Source organism: Babylonia areolata, chromosome 6 (assembly GCF_041734735.1).
Source record: "Babylonia areolata isolate BAREFJ2019XMU chromosome 6, ASM4173473v1, whole genome shotgun sequence".
Classification (NCBI taxonomy): Eukaryota; Metazoa; Mollusca; class Gastropoda; order Neogastropoda; family Buccinidae; genus Babylonia; species Babylonia areolata.
In genome coordinates, this window is record NC_134881.1 from 16207126 (window position 1) to 16227698 (window position 20573).

The 20573-nt window shown below is 41.2% G+C and overlaps 1 protein-coding gene across 1 annotated transcript; it reads right to left on the reverse strand.

Annotated features, from left to right (window-relative positions):
* Positions 1–214: 214 nt before the first annotated feature.
* Positions 215–14794, reverse strand: LOC143283301 (28S rRNA (uridine-N(3))-methyltransferase-like). Its single transcript, XM_076589485.1, has 11 exons — positions 14698–14794; positions 13698–13728; positions 12961–13089; positions 11864–11955; positions 11236–11306; positions 9873–10000; positions 8438–8568; positions 6077–6143; positions 4491–4692; positions 2758–2905; positions 215–405 (listed from the first exon to the last, which is right to left on the reverse strand). The coding sequence occupies exons 1-11, from the start codon at positions 14758–14760 to the stop codon at positions 322–324; spliced, it is 1146 nt and encodes a 381-aa protein (XP_076445600.1). The 5' UTR covers positions 14761–14794; the 3' UTR covers positions 215–321.
* Positions 14795–20573: the final 5779 nt, after the last annotated feature.

The window sequence follows — 20573 nt, forward strand, 5'->3', positions numbered from 1 at the left end:
GTGTGTCTGTGTGTGTGTGTGTGTGTGTGCTCGCCCAACTCTGTGCAATACACAAGTCAAGCCAAACGTTCATGCTGTCTCCATGCACAGAAAGTAGGGAAGAGGGAAGGCACAATACGCAAATATTTCATACAACGAATATGCACAGATATGTAGTCCCACAAACTAGACTCTCTCTCCCTCTCCCTCACACACACACACATACACAATAATATAACTGTTATGTACAAATATTTATTCTCATCGGTCATCCATACGCATCTTAATGAACTTCCAGTCATATTCTTGCCCACAGCACAGAAGTAAAAACACAAGACTGTATCAGGACTCTCCGTTTGTCTTGCCCACGCCCACTGCCGCAGATATCTTGGGTCTCAGTGCTGACATAGTGATCAGGATGGCTTCCTGCCGACACACACACCAGTATTCATGTCACTCTGTCTCGTCTCCGTAACCCACCAAACGGTGACATGGATTACAGGATCTTTAACGTGCGTATTTGATATTCTGCTTGTGTACACACATGAAGGGGGCTCAGGCAAAAGCAGGTCTGCACATATGTTGACCTGGGAGATCGTAAAAATCTCCACCCTTTAACCATCAGGCGCCATTACCGAGATTTGAACCCGGTACCCTCAGATTGAAAGTCCAATGCTTTAACCACTCAGCTGTTGTGCCTGTCAGGCATACAGTACAATGTGTGTTATTCCACACAACAAGAAAAGAAAAAAGAGCACAAATAATGATCATATCCTGATTACAAATATCAATATAGAGAGAGTACTATTCCATGAGCTACATCAGTCAAAGTTGTACATGTATCAATTTTTCTTTTGATTTTAAAATAAAACAAAAAACTATGGGAAAGACAACTACAAACACTCAGAGAGAGGGAGGGAGAGAAACAGGGAGATAGAGAGGGGTAGAGAGAACGAGAGAGAAGGACAGAAACAGTGAGATAGAGTGAGGGAGAGAGAACGAGAGAGAGGGAGGGAGAGAAACAGGGAGATAGAGAGAGGGAGAGAGAACGAGAGAGAGGGAGGGAGAGAAACAGGGAGATAGAGTGAGGGAGAGAGAACGAGAGAGAGGGAGGGAGAGAAACAGGGAGATAGAGTGAGGGAGAGAGAACGAGAGAGAGGGAGGGAGAGAGAGACACACGACATATACTAGATTGATAACAATATATGGAATGTTACAAACAAAAAAAGAAAAAATAATATTGGCACTAAACAACACATGTTCCTATAAACTGTGTAACGTGTTTTCAAGGTACATGTAATACTCACTCAGTCCAACATAACATAACGTATGCTATATTAAAAATTCAGCAAGTCAGAAAATAAATAAGTGAATAAATAATGAAATGAATAAATAAAGTAAAATAATTTTGTACAACAAAAAATGAAAGAAAGAAAGGTACTATAAAACGCTCTGGACATTAAGAGTAAATAAAGTGGTAAAAGATGATGATGGAAATCAATTCAACGATGCATTACTCACAAACTGCGTTCACACTTTTGTTGTGTCAAATCTCACTGTCTGGTATATATATATACTCTTTTTTTTTTGATATGTAGTTTGACTGGTTACCTGATGATCTGTCAAAAAGGTCATATATACTTTTTCTTTATAACTGTAAGACTATGATGGATGTTTTTGGCAAAAGAAATTTTTAAAGATTTTTTTTATGTCACATTTGCTTTTAACGGGATCCAATTAGGTTCTCTGAGCAGGATATGGACTAGGAATCGAGCCAAATAAAACTGAGTTATGCATCATCATTTTTACAATGGAAATGAATCATTGCATTACTGACACACTTATCAAGAGTTTCAGTTTCTCAAGGAGGCCTCATTGCCTTCAGACAAATCCATATATCAGCAAAATCAATCAGCCAGGACGAATCACATCCAGCTTTGGGGATTTTTGAGATGCTCCCCTCTGGTCGATGGCACAGAAGAATAAGGACGAAAACCAATCACTTCGCCAATAGCTTTTTCCCCAAAGCAGTCAATGCCCTGTCTCTCGAACAAATCCAGTGTGATAAATAGAATTGTGCAACCAACAACCATCTACCTGAATATCTACTCATAAGCCCCATCCACATGTAATATGCAGCTTCTGTTCAAACATGTGTGTGTGTGTGTGTGTGTGTGTGTGTAGTGCATGCATGCGTGAGTACGCACAAGTTTTTATATTGATATGCACTTGTATGTATCTTATTTCTACTGTATCTGTGTTTGTGTATGATTTTCGATTTATGTTCGTATCTTGTTATGTACTATCCCCCCCAATATTCCTTGTGACCCCGGTACACTTGGTAATAAAGACATATTCTATTCTATTCTATTCTATATATGCTGCATCACATCTGCTAGGCAGATGCCTGACAGCAGCATAACCCAACGCATTTGTCAGGCCTTGAGTGCATGCTTGTATATTTGTGTTCCAATCAGAGTGGATTTCTTTTGACATAACTTTGCCAGAGGACAACACTCTCGTTGCCATGGCTTCTTTTTCACTGCGCTAAGTGCATGCTGCAGTTGGGAACTCAGTTTATCGTCTCATCTGAAAAACTAGACATTCAGTTTGATTTTCCAGTCTAACTTGGGAGAATGGGTGAGAGCAGGATTCGAACACACGGTCTGTATTGGCAGGTGAGTGTCTTAACCATCCTGCCACCTTCCACCTATCATGAACACAAGCCAAACAACAGGGGCAGTGGTTGGGAGGGTAGGGGGTGGGGGGTTCTTTTACCTCAGTCCTGATGGTACGACTGCCCTGGTCGGGGCAGGAGTTGATGTAGTGGTGGAACAACAAGCTGGGGTCATCCTCGTCCAGACTGGGGTCAGCGTCCAGGCTGGCCTCCAGACCCAGCAGTCCTCCAAACACCACCAGGGCGTGTCTGCAACACAGGACATCCATCATTAGTGTGTGTGGGTGGGGAGGGGGCGGGGGGGGTGCATGTGTGTGCGTGATAGTATTCATATAGCGCTGAATCTTGTGCAGAGATCAAAGCACTTTCACACCAGTCATTCATACGCATGCATTATTCCAAAACTGAAGACAAGGAAGAGGCAAAGGAGGAAGGCTACTTTGGGAAGAGGTGGGTTTTAAGGCCAGACTTGATAGAGGTGAGTGTGGAGACCTGACAAAGCGAAAGAGGAAGTTCATTCCAAATGCAAGGTCCAGAGACAAAGAAAGAACGGCAGCCAAGAGTGGAGTGTTTGAATCTGGATATGCATAAACAGAGTGGATCCGAAGCCAATCGTAGAGAGTGTAAAGGTGACGGCAGCCACAGAGATAGGAAGAGGCAGATTTGTGAATACATTTATAACACAGATTGCTGATCTTATACTTTATTCTGTGTGAGACAGGGAGCCAATGGAGATGTGCAAAAGAGGAGTGATGTGCTCAGATCTTTTCTTTCTGAGGATGAGTCGGGCACCAGAGTTTTTTATACGCTGGAGGGACTGAATGGATGAAGCAGGCAAACCAGACTATAGAGAATTACAGTTGTCAAGGCAAGAGAGAATGAGAGAAACAACAAGTCTAGATGTTGCATCGGTGGACAGATATTTCCAAATGGATCTGATGCGCCATAATTAACAGTTGCAGGATTGACATGTCTGATTGATAAATATTTGCATGGACAGTGTGTTGTCAAGGACAGCGCCAAGGTTCCTTCCTGAGCTGGAAAGAGGGATGGATGTACTGCCAAGTTTGATTGTGTCAGTTGCTATGGAAGAGAGTTTTTGTTTAGTTCTTATGATCATTGCTTCTGTTTTGTCAGCATTCAATTGTACCTTATTTAGAGTCATCCAGTTTTGAATGTCCACGAACAAAAAAAACACAAAAAACCCATAAGTAATTAAGATTGCAGTGGCTCTTAGTGCTGCAGCCTTGGGGGCTAGTTGGCCTTTGGGAACCATCCCAACGCCGACTGTCCTAAAACCCTCTTGTCCGAGTGAGGATGTAACTTGGGCAAGACACTCTCCACTATAATCAAATTCTAGCCATACCCATACGCATACCTAGATTCAAACACTCTACTGTTGGCCACCATTCTTTCTCTGTCTCTGGACCTTGCAACTGAAATGAACTTACTCTTTCCCTTCATCAGGTCTCCACACTCAGCTCTTTCAAGTATGGTCTTAAAACCCGCCTCTTCCTAAAATAGCCTCCCTTCCCTGCCTCTTCCTTGTCTTCAGTTTTTCCAGTTTTAGAGTTATGCATGCATGTGAATGACTGGTGCGAAAGCGCTTTGATTTGTCTCTGCACAAGATTCAGCGCTATATAAATATAATAATAATAATAATAATAAATAGCTGGGACAGCAGTTGCCTCCTCTGCTGTTCTCATGGTCATAGTCGGACACGACTGACTATCACATACATATCACAATTAAAGATTAAACAAAAGATTCAACAACAATGAAGGACAGCAAGCAAGAAAAGAAAAAGAAAAAGAAAAAAAACCAGAGCACTGACTTAAACGCAGGGAGCTCCAGGGAATCCACGGGGTCTCCACGCTCAGAGGTGCCGATGGTGAGGTCATAGCCATCGTCGTAGGGGCACTCGGTGATCACCTGACCCAGACTGCTGGCCAGGCGCACCTGGTACCCCCAGTACAGCCCCCTCTCCTCCCGCGGGGCCTGGGGGGACACCACCTTCCCCCTCCGCTTCTTGCCACCTGGCCGTCGCAGCAGGAAAGACGTTCATTTATCTATTTAAAGTATGTTCATCTAAGACGATGATATTAGACTGAAAATAAATGATATTATTATCATTATCATTATTATTACTATCATTATTATTATTTCTGTTATCATTATTTCTATCAACATTACTTAGAAATCCTCATTTCTGAAAATTAATGACAAGAAGAATTTTTCAACTGAATAGGGGGCTGTTGAGGTGGAGAGGTTTGGGGAGGGGGGGCAGGGGGGAGAGAGGGGACTGAGGAAGGAAGAGAGAGAAAGAAAGGAAAGACAGCACTTGTATGTCACACACCTTCAATACATTAGAAAAAAAAGAAGTAAATCTATCCAAACTACTTCCACCATCTTTTTTTTTTTTTTTTCCAACATTTTTCATTTCTTAAAGACAGATGTTTACAGATACAAAATTTATATACTCTGTGCATCAGGAGGTAAAAACATGACAATGTTCTGAATATTGACAGTTCCACAATAACATAATGTAGTCAGAACAATACATACTCAAGAATGTATTAAATCCATGGTTACATTTTATCCCTTTATCTTGTACCAAACATGCATATAGTGCCCTGTTTTGCACAAATTTGTTATGCTCCATAGTTATTTTTAAAATATTTATCTACTACATATGCCTGTTCGAGATCATTAAAGAACATTGGTAATGTTGGCTTCACTTTACTGATTCTACATTTGTATACACAGAAACTATCCACTGTCATATTAATACTGCTGACATTCTCACTGATGGCACTGACAACATCAAGTACTCATATTACTCTTTTTTTTCTATATATTAATGACGAGCTTGTTTTCTGGTGAGTAACTACTGTACTTAAATGGTTTTGGGGGGACAAAGAAATACTCTTTTTCTGGCATTGACATTCATTTTAGTTAACTTTGATAACCATAGCACTTTAGTAGAACTTTTTTTCATTTCTAACAGATTATGATGGTAAAAGACTTATGAAGAAGCAGCAGAGGTTTCAAGAGCACTGCAATCATTTATTGACTTAACCCTTTCACTTCCAAAACTATTTGTAATTTTTGCAAAACAATCACCAATCTCTAAAAAAAATATCACAAAAAATAAAATTGTGCTCAAAAGTATGTAAAAGAATATTGTGTTTCCTTGAAGGAAAATGAATGCCATTTGCAAGGTAGTAAGCGTATGCAAATGAGTAGCTGCAGCACTGATAATGCAGTTACCCCTAAACCGCAGATATATCCGAGATTGGAAGTGAAAGGTTTAACAAGCATGCACAGCAACAGAAAAGTCCCCAGATCATTTTCAGGTGGAAGTGACTTTCATGGAAGAGCTGACCGCAAACCGTCAAAAATATTGTTGGATGTGCTGACCTGTGTTTTTGTCCATCTTCACGGTGACTCGCACATTGGGGGCGATCTGTTTATCCAGCTGGATTTCCTGCAAAGGCAACACATCAGTTTAACTCACTCCGGACGAATAGTTTTCTCCCTTGCTTTTCCCAACAGATGACCCATTTGTTGGGGTTAGGAAAAAAAAAAAACACAAAAAATACAAAACATAAAGTAAATGAATGAAACTCACTGTACTTGACCAACTGACCCCTCTCCTCATTTCATGTGAATGCCCACCCCCCTCCCCTTTCACTGCTCTCGCTATCAGTAACTTCTTGCTGGTAGCTTTCTTCACTGCCTGGCGAAACCTTCAGTTTGAAGCTTTTCAATCACTTCAGCAGCAGTAAAAGCTGCTGTCGTGATCTAGTTTGCTCAAAAAAATTTCCACTTGTATCGCCTGCGATGCCATTTTCAATAGGTATGCAGATTAGCTTGTCATGTGGGGTCCTGAACTTGCTGGCTTGCTGTGGAGTGTGTTGTTATGGAATCTCATGAAGAAACTTTCCATTTGACCCTTGACACGTTCACAATGCCCGGTGTAGCTGTGATTGTTATGCTACCCCATGAGGAAAATGTGGAAAAAAATTTTAGTTGTCGAAACCGCAATAGCGTTCCATCATCCAGAATGCTACCTTACGTCAGGAATGCTATAGCGTTCCATCATCTGGAGTGAGTTAAACGTTTCAGGTCCCAGTCTGTTACAGCCATTGGGCAGTGAATTCACATCTACTGCCACTATAGGACTTCACAGAGGAAGGCAGAAAGGCAGGGCCCAAACCTCTCCTTCCCCCATTTCAACCTTCCCCAACCAAAGTCAGGTACCCATTCACACTGGAGTGGAATGATGAAAATCAAAGTGTCTTTCCTAAGAATACAACACCATGCTGAAACCAGGCATCAAACCCTGATCACTAGTCGTTCGGTTGAGGCAATAAACCGAGGTCCAATGTGCAGCACACACTTGGTGCACTGAAAAAGAACCCATGGCAACAAGAGTGTTGTCCTCTGGCAAAATTCTGTAGAAGAAATCCATTCTGCGATAAGTACACAAACATATATGCATGCACTCAAGGCCTGACTAAGCGCATTAGGTTATGCTGCTGGTCAGGTATCTGCCTAGCTGATGTGGTGTAGCGTAAATGGATTTGTCCAAACACAGTGACACCTCCTTGAGAAACTGAAACTGAAAACTGATCAACACACTGCTGCAAACAATTATCATTCCAAAGTGAACTTAATGAAAACTGGAAAACTGCGTCACCGTCAATGGTACAATTCAAATACCTGTATTTCTACTGTTTCTTTTATCTTTTTCTTTCTTTTTTTCTTTTTCTTCCACAACTCAGTTGAAATACAGACAGCTGATTTTCATCATAACATTTTCCTGAGTCTTTTACTGCCATCAAGCCAAGCAGTGTGAGTTCAAATTAAAAACTGAATACAATGCTTTGTACCTTGCGAAAATTCAAAAACAGAAATCATATTTCACAATTTGATATTTTCTCATTTTCTTATTAGAATCATTTTCCAGTACCTGAAACAGAAAACTGCTTGGGAGTTACTGCAATTAAAAAAATAATAATAAAAATAAAAACCTAAAAACAACCAACAAAACATGCACAAAAAACATCATCAGTTCACGTTGATATGTGGTAGTGTGTGTGTGTGTGTGTGTGTGTGTGTGGTGTGTGTGTATGTGAGTGGTGGGTTCCTTCAACAAACACTGCAAACATCACATTTTTTCTCCTTCAACTCTGCGAAAGGAATCAGCCACTCTGGTTATACCTTCATCAGACCGACATCAGCGTAGGACCCTCCGTTCTCCTTGACAGGTTTGTTCAGTGTGTGTGTGTGTGTGTGTGTGTGTGAGTGGGGGCTTCCTTCAACAAATGCTGCGAACATCATGTTTTTTTAACTTCAACTCTGTAAAAGGAATCAGCCACTCTGGTTTTACCTTCATCAGACCGACATCAGCGTAGGACCCTCCGTTCTCCTTGACAGGTTTGTTCAATGCGTGTCAGTGTGTGTGTGTGTGTGTGTGTGTGTGTGTGAGTGGGGGGTTCCTTCAACAAACACTGCAAACATCACGTTTTTTTCTCCTTCAACTCTGCGAAAGTAATCAGCCACTCTGGTTATACCTTCATCAGACCGACGTTAGCATAGGACCCTCCGTTCTCCTTGACAGGTTTGTTCAGTGTGTGTGTGTGTGTGTGTGCGTGTGTGTGTGTGTGGGGTGGGGGTGAGGGTGGGGGGGGGGGGAGCTTCCTTCAACAAATGCTGCAAACATCATGTTTTTTTCTCCTTCAACTCTGCTAAAGGAATCAGCCACTCTGGTTTTACCTTCATCAGACCGACATCAGCATAGGACCCTCCGTTCTCCTTGACAGGCTTGTTCAGCACCACCCCCTCCCTGAAGGGAGCGTCGTCTGCCGCCCTCATGTGGTGGGGGCTGTCAAGGGGGTTCAGCAAACCTGGTGATATCGTCATTGTTCAGGGTTCACTTAAATTTATGGACTGTCTGGGAAAGGACAAGTTAACCCTATACACAAGTCAGTCAAAAAAGCTTTTTTCGTGCATATGTAAAAAGAAGTACAGCGTGAATTAGTTGTTGAGTTTTTCTTGCTTGTGATTTTTGTATTTCTTTTTCTATTCCAACACTGTTTCATGTTTACCATTTCATGGGAATTACATCATTTGAGAGACAGACATTTTAATGGCAATAATACATGTCAGAGATTTTTTTTTTCTTTTAAAAACTTCATACATTTTTTTATGACAAATCAAATCAATCTTCTATTGATAAAACACTTCAGTAAATTTTACAGTATCCCTGACCAGCATGTAAGTAAACTGCATTAACTGACTGGTAAGAAAACAGCATTACCTGCAGAGATGCCAACCCCTGTCAAGTGTATGTAGGAACAATAAAAAAATTAAAAAAATGGTAGGAACACTTTGAATTTGATAGGAACACTCAGAACCAGAGCCATATCAGCAAAAGAAAAATTTCTTCCTAAAATTACATTTATCTGAAGTGGGCACTCGTCAGGGAGGCAAAGGGGAGGAAACCTACTTCCGGGAGGTTAACAGCCATAGCTACTTTTGTTTTCTCCACACAGGCAGGTAGTAGTTTGCACAGGACTGGAATGTCAAACTCCTGCCAGAGTCTGCACTAGTGGGGCATGGTTAAGTATGTGTTGTTAAACATACATTTCATCTACAAGGCATACAAACACTTAGGACTACCTGTAACACAGTGTAACTGCAATGATTAAGCTGACTGGTCCACTAAATGCTGTTTCAATGTAAACACGCACATGATTAGCAAGGCATCATCACATGAGACCAGGGTTAGTAGAACGCAAGAACACAAGAACACAAGAATTTTAATGTAAGGTCACCGACCTGTATACATTTTGGGTGCACGTGTTGCACACACATCTTAACTAAAAAATAGGAAGAATGAAAACAATCCACTTAATACACAGTGAGCTCACTGAGAACAAGTAAACTAAACGAAAAGCACAAGGCTGATATTTCTGTTTTGGGCTGAAAGTGCTCTTCTCTTCAACCAGGGTTAGTAGTGACTGCCCTGGCTTCATGATCAACAGGTCTAAAGCATCTGGGTAATGTTATGACAGGAAAGCATGTGACCACGCTATGTAGTCGAAAATGAACTCGTCGGAACAATTTTGACGTTGGTATAATGTCGGAACAAACTGCAATCAAGTGTAACAAAATATGGTGAAATCGCCAACAGTTGGCATCTTTGTACCTGCATACTGCAGAAACCCGTGGCGCTTAAACATGGCTTTACGGAGGTACTGGGGACACTCCAGGTACTCCAGAATCATCTGGAGCTGCAGGCAACCCTGCTTGGACTGGTCTTCCACTGCTCCTTCCCTAGAAAAATATTGTTGGTTTTTTTGTTGTTGGTTTTTTTACATTTTCAGTTCACCAAATATATACAACCAACCTAACATGATTTCAAACTTCTCCATACACATATAAGTTTGTTGTTTTTTTCTTTCTATTTTAGAAATAAACAAAACAAACGGACTTAAGAGAAATGAGTGAATAGGGACAAGAAACAGTGAGGATGAGGTAGAGGGAGAGAGAAGAGAGAGATAGTATACAGCCAGACAGAAGAAACATCAGACATACAGAGAGAGAGAGAGAGAGAGAGAGAGAGAGGTGAGAAGGGCATCAAAATCAATGAACTTATGAACACTGAAGCAATACATATATATATATATATAAAGTGACAACAGAGAAGATACAAAATGTGTGTCAAAGCACCTTGGCATCACATACAATATACAAATGCCGCTGTTACATCAGCTTGTAAGCAAAAATACCACTTTGTGAGCGACAACACGATCTAGATCAATAGCTGCATACATGCGTTCCAGGATTGAGCAAATTTATTATATATTTAATTTGGATACTGGTAATATACTTTTCTATTTTAATTCTTTGTTTCAAAGTGCAAGTAAGCCCCCTCAACAGACAAAACAGCAGCCACACTACTGTTCTGAGTTTTCAATTTTAATGTCATGTTACATAAATCATCTTTGGAAATGACAAAAGCAATTGCATTCCAGTTTAAACACAATTCAGTGAAAAGTGGTAACCGATAAATATCAGTATGGTAGTGGTTATGAAGCGACAAATCATAATTTTCATCACTGTCAGGTACTGGGTACATATTTTGCAAGTCACTGCTTTGATGTTCAACTACTTCATCACTGCCAGAAATTATAACCACTACCATAGCTTTTATCTTAATACTGGAAGAGAAAATTTAATAATTTACTTCCCTTAGTCACCATGTTCTCTTTCAGAACAACAAAGACTAATATGAAATAGTTTACTCTGAATAGATAAATAGGTAACAGCTTCTGAACTAGAAACTGATGAATATTGAGAACTGATCACATCTGTTGTCCTCTTTCTGGGGAAAAGTAAAAAAATATATGTATATAAATTTTTTTTTAAATCACTAAACCAAAGACTCTTAACTGTTATCAAAGAAATTGTTCAGTAAATCAATGATCAAGCAAATAAATGAACAGTACCAAAAGTTGATCAAATAAGCTGATGCAAGGAATATGAATAAATGAACTATCAAAACTCACCTGCTCAGAGAGTTATTTTCATCAAACACAACAATCTCATCCACACTGAACACTACAGCAGCACGAGCAATCTGAAAAGAAAACAGCACAGTTGATTAAACCAAATGCCTCTTCCATCCCAAAACCAAAGAAAAATGAAAAATATATATCAAATAATAAATAATCAGTAAGTAGTAAAACAAACTAAAAACAACCATCAGCAAATTTTGGATGGAACAAAACTTAAATACAAACTTTTCTGCGCATAGATCAAATCAAATGGGTTTTTAGCTTGCTTTGTTCTATCTTTCTTGATGTATTATTTATGAAGTTTTTATTATCCCATACACTGGAATGCAGAAAATTAAATTAAAAAAAAAAAGCAAGAAGAGATTTGTATGCTGTCTGTCAACTTCACACCCGCTCACAACATAATACACACATCTTCACCATGTAACACATACACACACTCAGTGACTCACTAAGTAACACACACGCATGAACTACATCATAATCACAGGCACACAACACTCCATAGGAACACAACGCTACAGTAGTTAATAAGAGAAAAGGCCTACAGGCAAGGCCATGAAATGACTGCATGCTGTCTGAAACATGAAAAACAAGCCCAGCATGTGAGTGGACTGACCTGTCCTGCCAGATAGGATCGCAGCTCACGGGACTGGGCGTTGTCTAGAATGGACCCTGGCAAAGCGATGGACACTGTGTGATGTCGCCCCACTGAAAAAAAAAAAAATCATATCAATTTAGTGAAACACAATGTATTATTCATATCATCCCATAGGAACAAAACCGAAACACTAAAAATATAAATAAAGCAAAAAATGTAAATATCTTGTGATGTCCCCCTACTAAAACCTGACAAATTGTCACCCCAATGCCACTCATCCCCTAAGAAACAAAAGAAAAATAAATGGTAAATTTAGATTCACCTGCTGAAATGTTACTAGTAGTTGTATGCGCAAATGCCACAGACTACTTGTGGAGTAGTTCTTATCTTAGTTGCGTTGTTAACAACAAAAATATAATGAAAATGTAATAAAATGATTTAAAATAAAAAATTTTTAAAAAACTTCTCATTTGTACAAACAGCTTGTAAGTGACTCAAACTGACTGTGCAAAAGTCTTTTTCAGCTTATAAATGAGTCTTTATTGGCTAATAATTTAAAAAATAAAAATAAAAAACCCATCTGTAGTGTCAGATGAGCATACCTTGTGGAGCTTGTGTTTTCCCATAAGCTCAGAAACTATAAATTAATTCTAGCTCGTCTGACAGAAAGACAATAATGATAATACTATATGATACAGCACCTGGCCTTTGGTTCTAGATGCAAAAATCTATGCATTAAAATTACATCACACACACACACACACACACACACACACACACACACACACACACACACACACACACAGAAAATTGCAGAGAATTTGTAAAACAAAATCATTTCAATTCAAATCAATTGACTGATTAATCAACACTTATACAGTGACAAACATGATTTTGAAAACTGTTTGACACAAAGTAACTGAATCATTACTATAGATTTATAAGCTGGTTGGTGATAACAATACATTTGCTTCCCTTGCACTGGAGATTCTCTTTCCTTAAACAGTAAAAACAATGTACATATTACACGTCAATTGCATGAGAAGTTGTATGAAGCACAACCTCTCAAAACAAAAACAACTTAATTAATACAATGGGTATATATATATACGTACAAAGTTTAGCTTGTTTTTCCTCCTCTTCTTTTTCTTTGGCTGAAATCAGTTCCTCTTCTTGTCGCTGTTTTTCTCTTTCCCATTGTTGAATCAACTTCTCTTCTTTCTTCCTTCGTTTTTCTTCTCTCTCTGTGGACATGACACACATGAATTAACAACTTCACATGCTGAAGACATAAATATACATGCACGTGTACATGCACAAACACCCACACCCACACACACTCACACACACACACGCATACACACAAATTATTTGAAGTGTTTTGCACACAACATCTATGAATATAATTTCTGCATGTTCTTGTATTCTTTTGTTAGACAAAAGTCCTTCATTCTTTATATCTAACAGTTATCTGTCTGTCTGTGTAGTATATCCTCAAAGTATATACCTCAAATAAATTACAGTCATTGAACACAGACGGTAAGTTTGATTATAAATATATCAAAATGAAACAACATTACATCTGTTGACGCCCTTGCTGAACAACTCCAGGCAATCTTTCTCTAGGAGATCTGGGATACCTAGTTACAAGAAATGACATCCTGTATGAAAACGTCTGCTGCTATGGTCACAACAATGTCCATCTTTCATGAGTTAACGAGTGTGTGTCTGTCTCAGTGTCTGTGGCACGTGCATTTGTGTATGTATACATGTATCATTGTATGCGCTATGTGTAAATCAATTTTATTTATTATTAGCAACAATTAAGAAAGAATGGAAATCACATACATACTCTTTTTATATGCTGCAACCTGTTCTGCTTGCTGAAAGAAAAAAAGAAAATCACTGAAAAGCATTTGGCAAAGAAAACCAATTTAAAACATTTCTCTTGAAAACATGTTAACTTGATTAGTTGATAAAATATGTCTTACAGTTACACTGTCTATTAGCTGCATAGTAATAGTAATAGTAATAGTATAGTAAATGATGCACTGCTAAGAGTAAAGCACATGTGTGAGAGTTATTTATATTGTGACCCATTCTCAAAAGGTTTGCTGTCTAATATGGCATTGGCTTTTAGTCTTAAATGTCTACAGGTAAATCATGCGTTTCTGATATATTTTCTCTTTTTTTTAAGGATATGTTGTCAGCTTTACTTTTTACAGTCAAGCACTTATCAACCAGAGACCTCCTTTTTTTCCCCTCCCAGACAATACTAGCAGCAAAGTTCTAGTACAGTAGTAGTACTAGTAGTAGCTGGATTGGAACAAATCAACGTTTGAAGCTTTTTAATAGTCCCTTCTTTGCTTCATAACATAATTCGTTAGAAATTTTGGAAATGGTTCGACTCTTCATTATTGAGATGATTCATTTTCAAACTTCCTTAAAATATCTGATCATTGTATGGCATTGTTACGTTTGTTCTTGAATGTATTGGCAGTTGGTGCTTGTTTTGGGTGAGGTGCACGTCATCCCAAATGATCCCAATGCAATGATTTACAAAAATTGAGTGAATAAAAAATGGCAGACCGAGCTGACACGTATTTCATCTGAACTATGTTATATCTGAATAGGTCTATATATATATATGAAGTCGACAGAAGTCAATTATTGCAAAAGGATCGATCACTTGCTAATGCTTACTCCTGTTAGTCCTTATAAAATGCCAGTTCAGTAACCTATTTGGGAGAGTACTTTTCCTAATCCAAGAAAGTACAGCCATTAAAGAAAGCACGGAAACTCGTTTTCCGTTTGAGAAGCTGAAACGGACATACAACAAATGTTGTTCATACCGTTGTAGGAATAGGATCTTTCTTGTAATCCCCGGTTTTGAATTTCTTCTGTTTTGGTTCCATCTTGCACGTGGGGATTTCACACGAGAACTGTATTGGTTACTGGCCCTGAAGAAACCAAAAGCTAACATTTCAAAATCGAGAAGCCTCATTGTTTATTTGAGAACAAATTGTCTGCTTTAAAATTCCCCTGAATAAAGGTTTTACAACCTAAACCAACACCCATCTCTCTTCTCTACCAACTTTGGAAGTGCTGTTACAGCATTTTGTGACTGTATAATAACAGTAAACTTCATAACAAACTTTTATATTGTTGTGGTTACAGCTCGGGAGAACGGGGGGTGGGGGGGGGGGACACTCTAAAAACAGAAATGCAACCAAACACACCGGTCAAATCGTTAAGCGAATTGTACTCTGTGTGTGTGTGTGTGTGTGTGTGTGTGTGTGTGTGTGTGTGTGTGTGTGTACGGCCGGTGTGTGTACGGTGTCCACCGGTGAGTGTCAGTACAGTAAGTGCCGAGTGGTCGGCGCCGGCGGCCGAGGTGTGTGCCGCGTGCGTGCATGCGTCAGTGTGTGTGTGTGTGTGTGGTGCGGTGCGGTGTGCCGTGTGTCAGTGTGCCCGTGTGCGTGTGTGTGTGTGTGTGTGTGTGTGTGTGTGTGTGTGTGTGTGTGTGTGTGTCGGTGTGTGTGTGTGTGTGTGTGTGTGTGTGTGTGTGTGTGTGTGTGTCAGTGTGTGTGTGTGTGTGTGTGTGTGTGTCAGTGTGTGTGTGTGTGTGTGTGTGTGTGTGTCGGTGTGTGTGTGTGTGTGTGTGTGTGTGTGTGTGTGTGTGTGTGTCAGTGTGTGTGTGTGTGTGTGTGTGTGTCTGTCTGTCTGTCGGTGTGTGTGTGTGTGTGTGTGTCAGTGTGTGTGTGTGTGCAGTGTGTCGGTGTGTGTGTGTGTGTGTGTGTGTGTGTGTGTGTGAGTGTGTGTGTGTGTGTGTGTGTGTGTGTGTGTGTGTGTGTGTGTGTGTCAGTGGGTGTGTGTCAGTGTGTGTGTGTGTGTGTGTGTGTGTGTGTGTGTGTGTGTGTGTGTGTGTGTGTGTGTGTGTGTGTGTGAGTGAAATTATTCCCCTGGATTCAGTTCATAATCAAAGTGAAATTTTCAATCTAAGGAAAGAAAAGAAGTCATCTGAACTGACTCGGAATCATCAGTCGTTTTATGTGTGTCAGTGTGGTTGTGTGTGTGTGTGTGTGTGTGTGTGTGTGTGTGTGTGAAGGTGTGTGTGTGCCGGTGTGGCTCAGGACGGATTCAATTGGTTGACAAATTCTTCTCTTTTACCCGTACATGTTGTGTGGGCAAGCCTAAATGCGAACAGCGTGTGATTGCGAATGGTGCGTGAACCGCCCCACTTCGAAGCGTTCTCACCCACAGATCTAAACAATTTACTGAAGATCAGTGGTTCTCATCACACTGACACATTTCTCAATTCAGTCAACATCTGCAACGACCTCGTTCTGAATATCCATTTCCAAGACTGAACCACTCAACCACCAGCTATTTCCGGTTAGTTACATCCGCGCTTTTTCTTCTCTTCGTGCACCACTGCCGACAAAGTTCACAAACGTGCTCTCAAAATCCTAAAATCAAGGGAGCCAAGTAATGATGACTTGACACAGTTTAGAGTAGCTGATTTGACAGGGGTTTTTTGTTGTTGTTGTTTTTTGTGTGTGTGTTGTTGTTTTTTTAATGAACTGTGTATTGCCAGTGCTGGGAAAATTTAAGAAAGCACTCAGTATAATGTTTTTGACAGAGCATAGTGTGTGTGTTTGTGTGTCTGTGCACACGTGTGATCAAAACCAACAATACAACAGTCTGCTGCGATGTTCCAATAATATAGTATGTCTAATGAGTTCAACATCTGCTTCTGTCTGAATTGTTCACATGTACCCAAGCCCATCGTTCGCAACTGATTAGACTTGTTCGTTCGCATTTAAACTCATGCACCATTGCTTTTTCAACCGTTGAAAAAAGCGCTCGAGGAAAAGAAGAAGACGAACTTTTCCTGGTGCAACCAATAGGAGAAACTGGTCCTTCAAAAACAGAATAGCTACACTTGACGGCCGTACAACCTATTATCTCTGCAATGCACACGTTGAGCCTGAGCTGGTGGCTTCACCTGGGTCGTTAGCAATTAGGCCTACCTACCCTAAATGTGATGAATGTGTGTATATATAACATCATCTATCAGCCAAGAAGTGTGTGTGTGTACATACACATAGGGATTGAGCTGTGTGGCGTATTTGCTGTAGACTAGGTCCCGCTGGCGTAGCGCCGAGTCCTAGTCTCCACTCCCAGACGCTCTCACGGACTTTCCTAAAGGCGGCGCTGCCTTTGGCGATCTTATTGTTAACCTCAACGTTCAGTGCGCGAGAGAGCGTGCTCCCCAGGTGGGTGAAGTTGTTGACTGTCTGGAGGTTCTGCCCCTTCACTGTGATGTGCGGCTTCTGGAATATCTTTCCTGGGGCAGGCTGGCAGATAATTTTGGTCTTTTTGTTGCTGATGTGAAACTGAAGTTGTTGCAGGCTTGTGAGAAGCAGTTCATTTCATACAGCATCTTTTGCTCTGTGCTGGCGTTGAGTACGCAGTCATCAGCAAACAAGAAGTCTCTGATTACAGTCTCTTTCACCTTTGTAATAGCCTGCAGGCGCCTGAGGATGAGCGATCTCCCGTCAGTTCTGGACCTGACGTGGATTCCTTTTTCGCAGTCGCGGAAGGCATCTGTCAGCATGGCAGAGAATACCAGTCGGAGGGAGAAAGCAGCTTGTTTGACGCCGTTTGTCACTGGGAAGACCTCTGACTCGTCTCTGTCATCCAGAACTTTCATCATCATCGTGGAACTGCCGGTCGATGGTGATGAACTTGCTGGGGCAGCCAAACTCCTCCGTGATGTTCCACAAGCCTTCTCTGCTGACCGTATCGAAAGCCTTGGTCAGATAGACAAAGGTCATGAAGAGGACGCTGTGTTGCTCCTGGTATTTTTCCTGGAGTTGGCGGGCAGAAAAAAGTCATGTCCGCAGTCCCACGTTCCGCACGAAAACCGCACTGGCTTTCAGGGAGGAGATCTTGCTCAAGATATTGGAGGAGCTTCTTATTGTTGTTGCTTTTGGTAGTAGTATTAGTGGTGGTGGTGGTGGTGGTAGATTCAGTGAAAACAGTAATGATAATGACGAAACATTAGTAGATATCTGCACATAACTACTTTTGGTTGGTTGTGTTAATTCCCCAGTTCTCCAAGGCAATGAATTACTCGACCCAACATGAAAAGGAGAAATGCTGCAGGCCTTTTGAAACACCTCATCGTGCTCTCTCTCTCTCTCTCTCTCTCTCTCTCTCTCTCTCTCTCTCTCTCTCTCTCTATCTCAGTTCTTCTTCTTCTTCTTTTCCCTCTCGAGGGCGAGATGAAATAAAGCAGTGAATGCTTATTGCCATCAGAAAAAAAAAATCAATTGATTCACTCATTCTCTCTCACTATCAGGAAACGGATCGACGATCCCACCAATCGAAGAGCCGGGAATCTACCCCGACCCTATGACAATTTCCTACAAATGTAAAGGGCCGACTCCGCTCCTGCATTACGAAGACGACGGCGCCGATGGTGACGACCAGAAGAACGTGTGGCTCTTCAATGTGATGGAGGACCCCGAGGAACGACACGACCTCTCCGGGTCCAATCCCGAGATGGTGAGAAAGCTCCCGAACCGTCTCCAGTCCTACAACTCCACGGCAGTGCCTGTTAACTACCCTGACTAAGACCCGAACGACGACCCCGGGAAATACGGGGGTGCGTGGGGCCCTTGGAAAGATGATGTCTAGGTGTATGGGGGGTAGTTTGGGGTTTGTGAACCTTGGGAAAAGACTGGGGGTAGGTATGGGCGTGGGGCCCTTGGGAATATAGACAGGAGGTTGGGGTTGGACAACTTTCGAAAAAAGACAGGTGAAAGGAGGTCGAGGTGTGGAACTCTTCTGAGAAAGACAGGGGGTAGAGAGTAGGGGTGTGTGGCCCTTAAGGAAAAGATTGACAGTAGGGGTGTGTGGCCCTTAAGGAAAAGATAGAGAGTAGGAGTGTGTGGCCCTTGAGGAAAAGTTAGAGAGTAGGGGTGTGTGGCCCTTAAGGAAAAGATAGAGAGTAGGGGTGTGTGGCCCTTAAGGAAAAGATAGAGAGTAGGGGTGTGTGGCCCTTAAGGAAAAGATAGAGAGTAGGGATGTTTGGCCCTTAAGGAAAAGATAGAGAGTAGGGGTGTGTGGCCCTTAGGAAAAAGATAGGGGTAGAGAGTAGGAGTGTGTGGTCCTTAAGGAAACGATAGAGAGTAGGGGTGTGTGGCCCTTAAGGAAAAGATAGAGAGTAGGGGTGTGTGGCCCTTAGGAAAAAGATAGAGAGTAGGGGTGTGTGGCCCTTAGGAAAAGATAGAGAGTAGGGGTGTGTGGCCCTTAGGAAAAAGATAGAGAGTAGGGGGGTGTGGCCCTTAGGAAAAGATAGAGAGTAGGGGTGTGTGGCCCTTAAGGAAAAGATAGAGAGTAGAGGTGTGTGGCCCTTAAGGAAAAGATAGAGAGTAGGGGTGTGTGGCCCTTAGGAAAAGATAGAGAGTAGGGGTGTGTGGCCCTTAGGAAAAAGATGGGGGTAGAGAGTAGGGGTGTGTGGCCCTTAAGGAAAAGATAGAGAGTAGGGGTGTGTGGCCCTTAGGAAAAGATAGAGAGTAGGGGTGTGTGGCCCTTAGGAAAAAGATGGGGGTAGAGAGTAGGGGTGTGTGGCCCTTAAGGAAAAGATAGAGAGTAGGGGTGTTTGGCCCTTAAGGAAAAGATAGAGAGTAGGGATGTTTGGCCCTTAAGGAAAAGATAGAGAGTAGGGGTTTGTGGCCCTTAAGGAAAAGATAGAGAGTAGGGGTGTGGGGCACAGGAACAAGACAGGGAGTATGGGTGTCCAGCCATTGGGGAAAAAAACACACGGACTATGGATGTGAGGTCTTTGGGGGAAAGACAGGGAATAGGGGTGTGGGACCCTTGGGAAAAAGACATGGGTGGGAGTGTGAGGTTTTGGGGAAAAGGACAAGGGTAGGTGTGTTGGGTCCTGGGGAAATACTCAAGGGGTGGGGGAGATGAGAGAGGTATCCTTGGCAAACCCACCAGGCGTGAGATTGTTGGGGCTTTAGAAAGGCAACAGGGGTAGTCAAGTCAAGTCAAGTCAAGATTTTATTTCATGATGGTAAATTGAATAAGCAACAACTGCTGTTTTACATCAAGCCATCAATGAAAATAAATAAATAAATAAAAATTAAAAAGAAGGAAAAAAAAGAAAGAAAAAATAGGAGAGAGCGAGAGAGAGAGAGAGAGAGAGAGAGAGAGAGAGAGAGAAGAAACAAGCAGATGAACAATAATAACAACAAAATGCACATATATATATACAAGAATACTGTGATAAAGAAATACACAATTGCATTTCCATTTCACACACACACACACACACACACACACGCCACTGAACACAAATTCTTGGACACAATTACACCATGCCCATCCCATCCACATGCACATGTTCCTCCATATAGTGCCAATCTTGCCAACACAAGCATATACAAAACATTTCACAATTGATTGGAATATTAGACTAATAGATCAAAATTTGTATTACTGTTAATTATTTTCAATGTGCTGATTCTTCAAAATTTTCTTAAACACGTTTTTATTTACAATACTTTTCAGAGTGAGTGGGAGATTATTCCATAAATTTCCACCAGAATACAGAAAGCTGGATTTGTAAAGGTTGTTTCTTGGTCTGGGTATGTAGAGCATGTGGTTGTGTCTGTGTTCATTAGCTTTAAAAGTGTCTGCAATCGTTTTT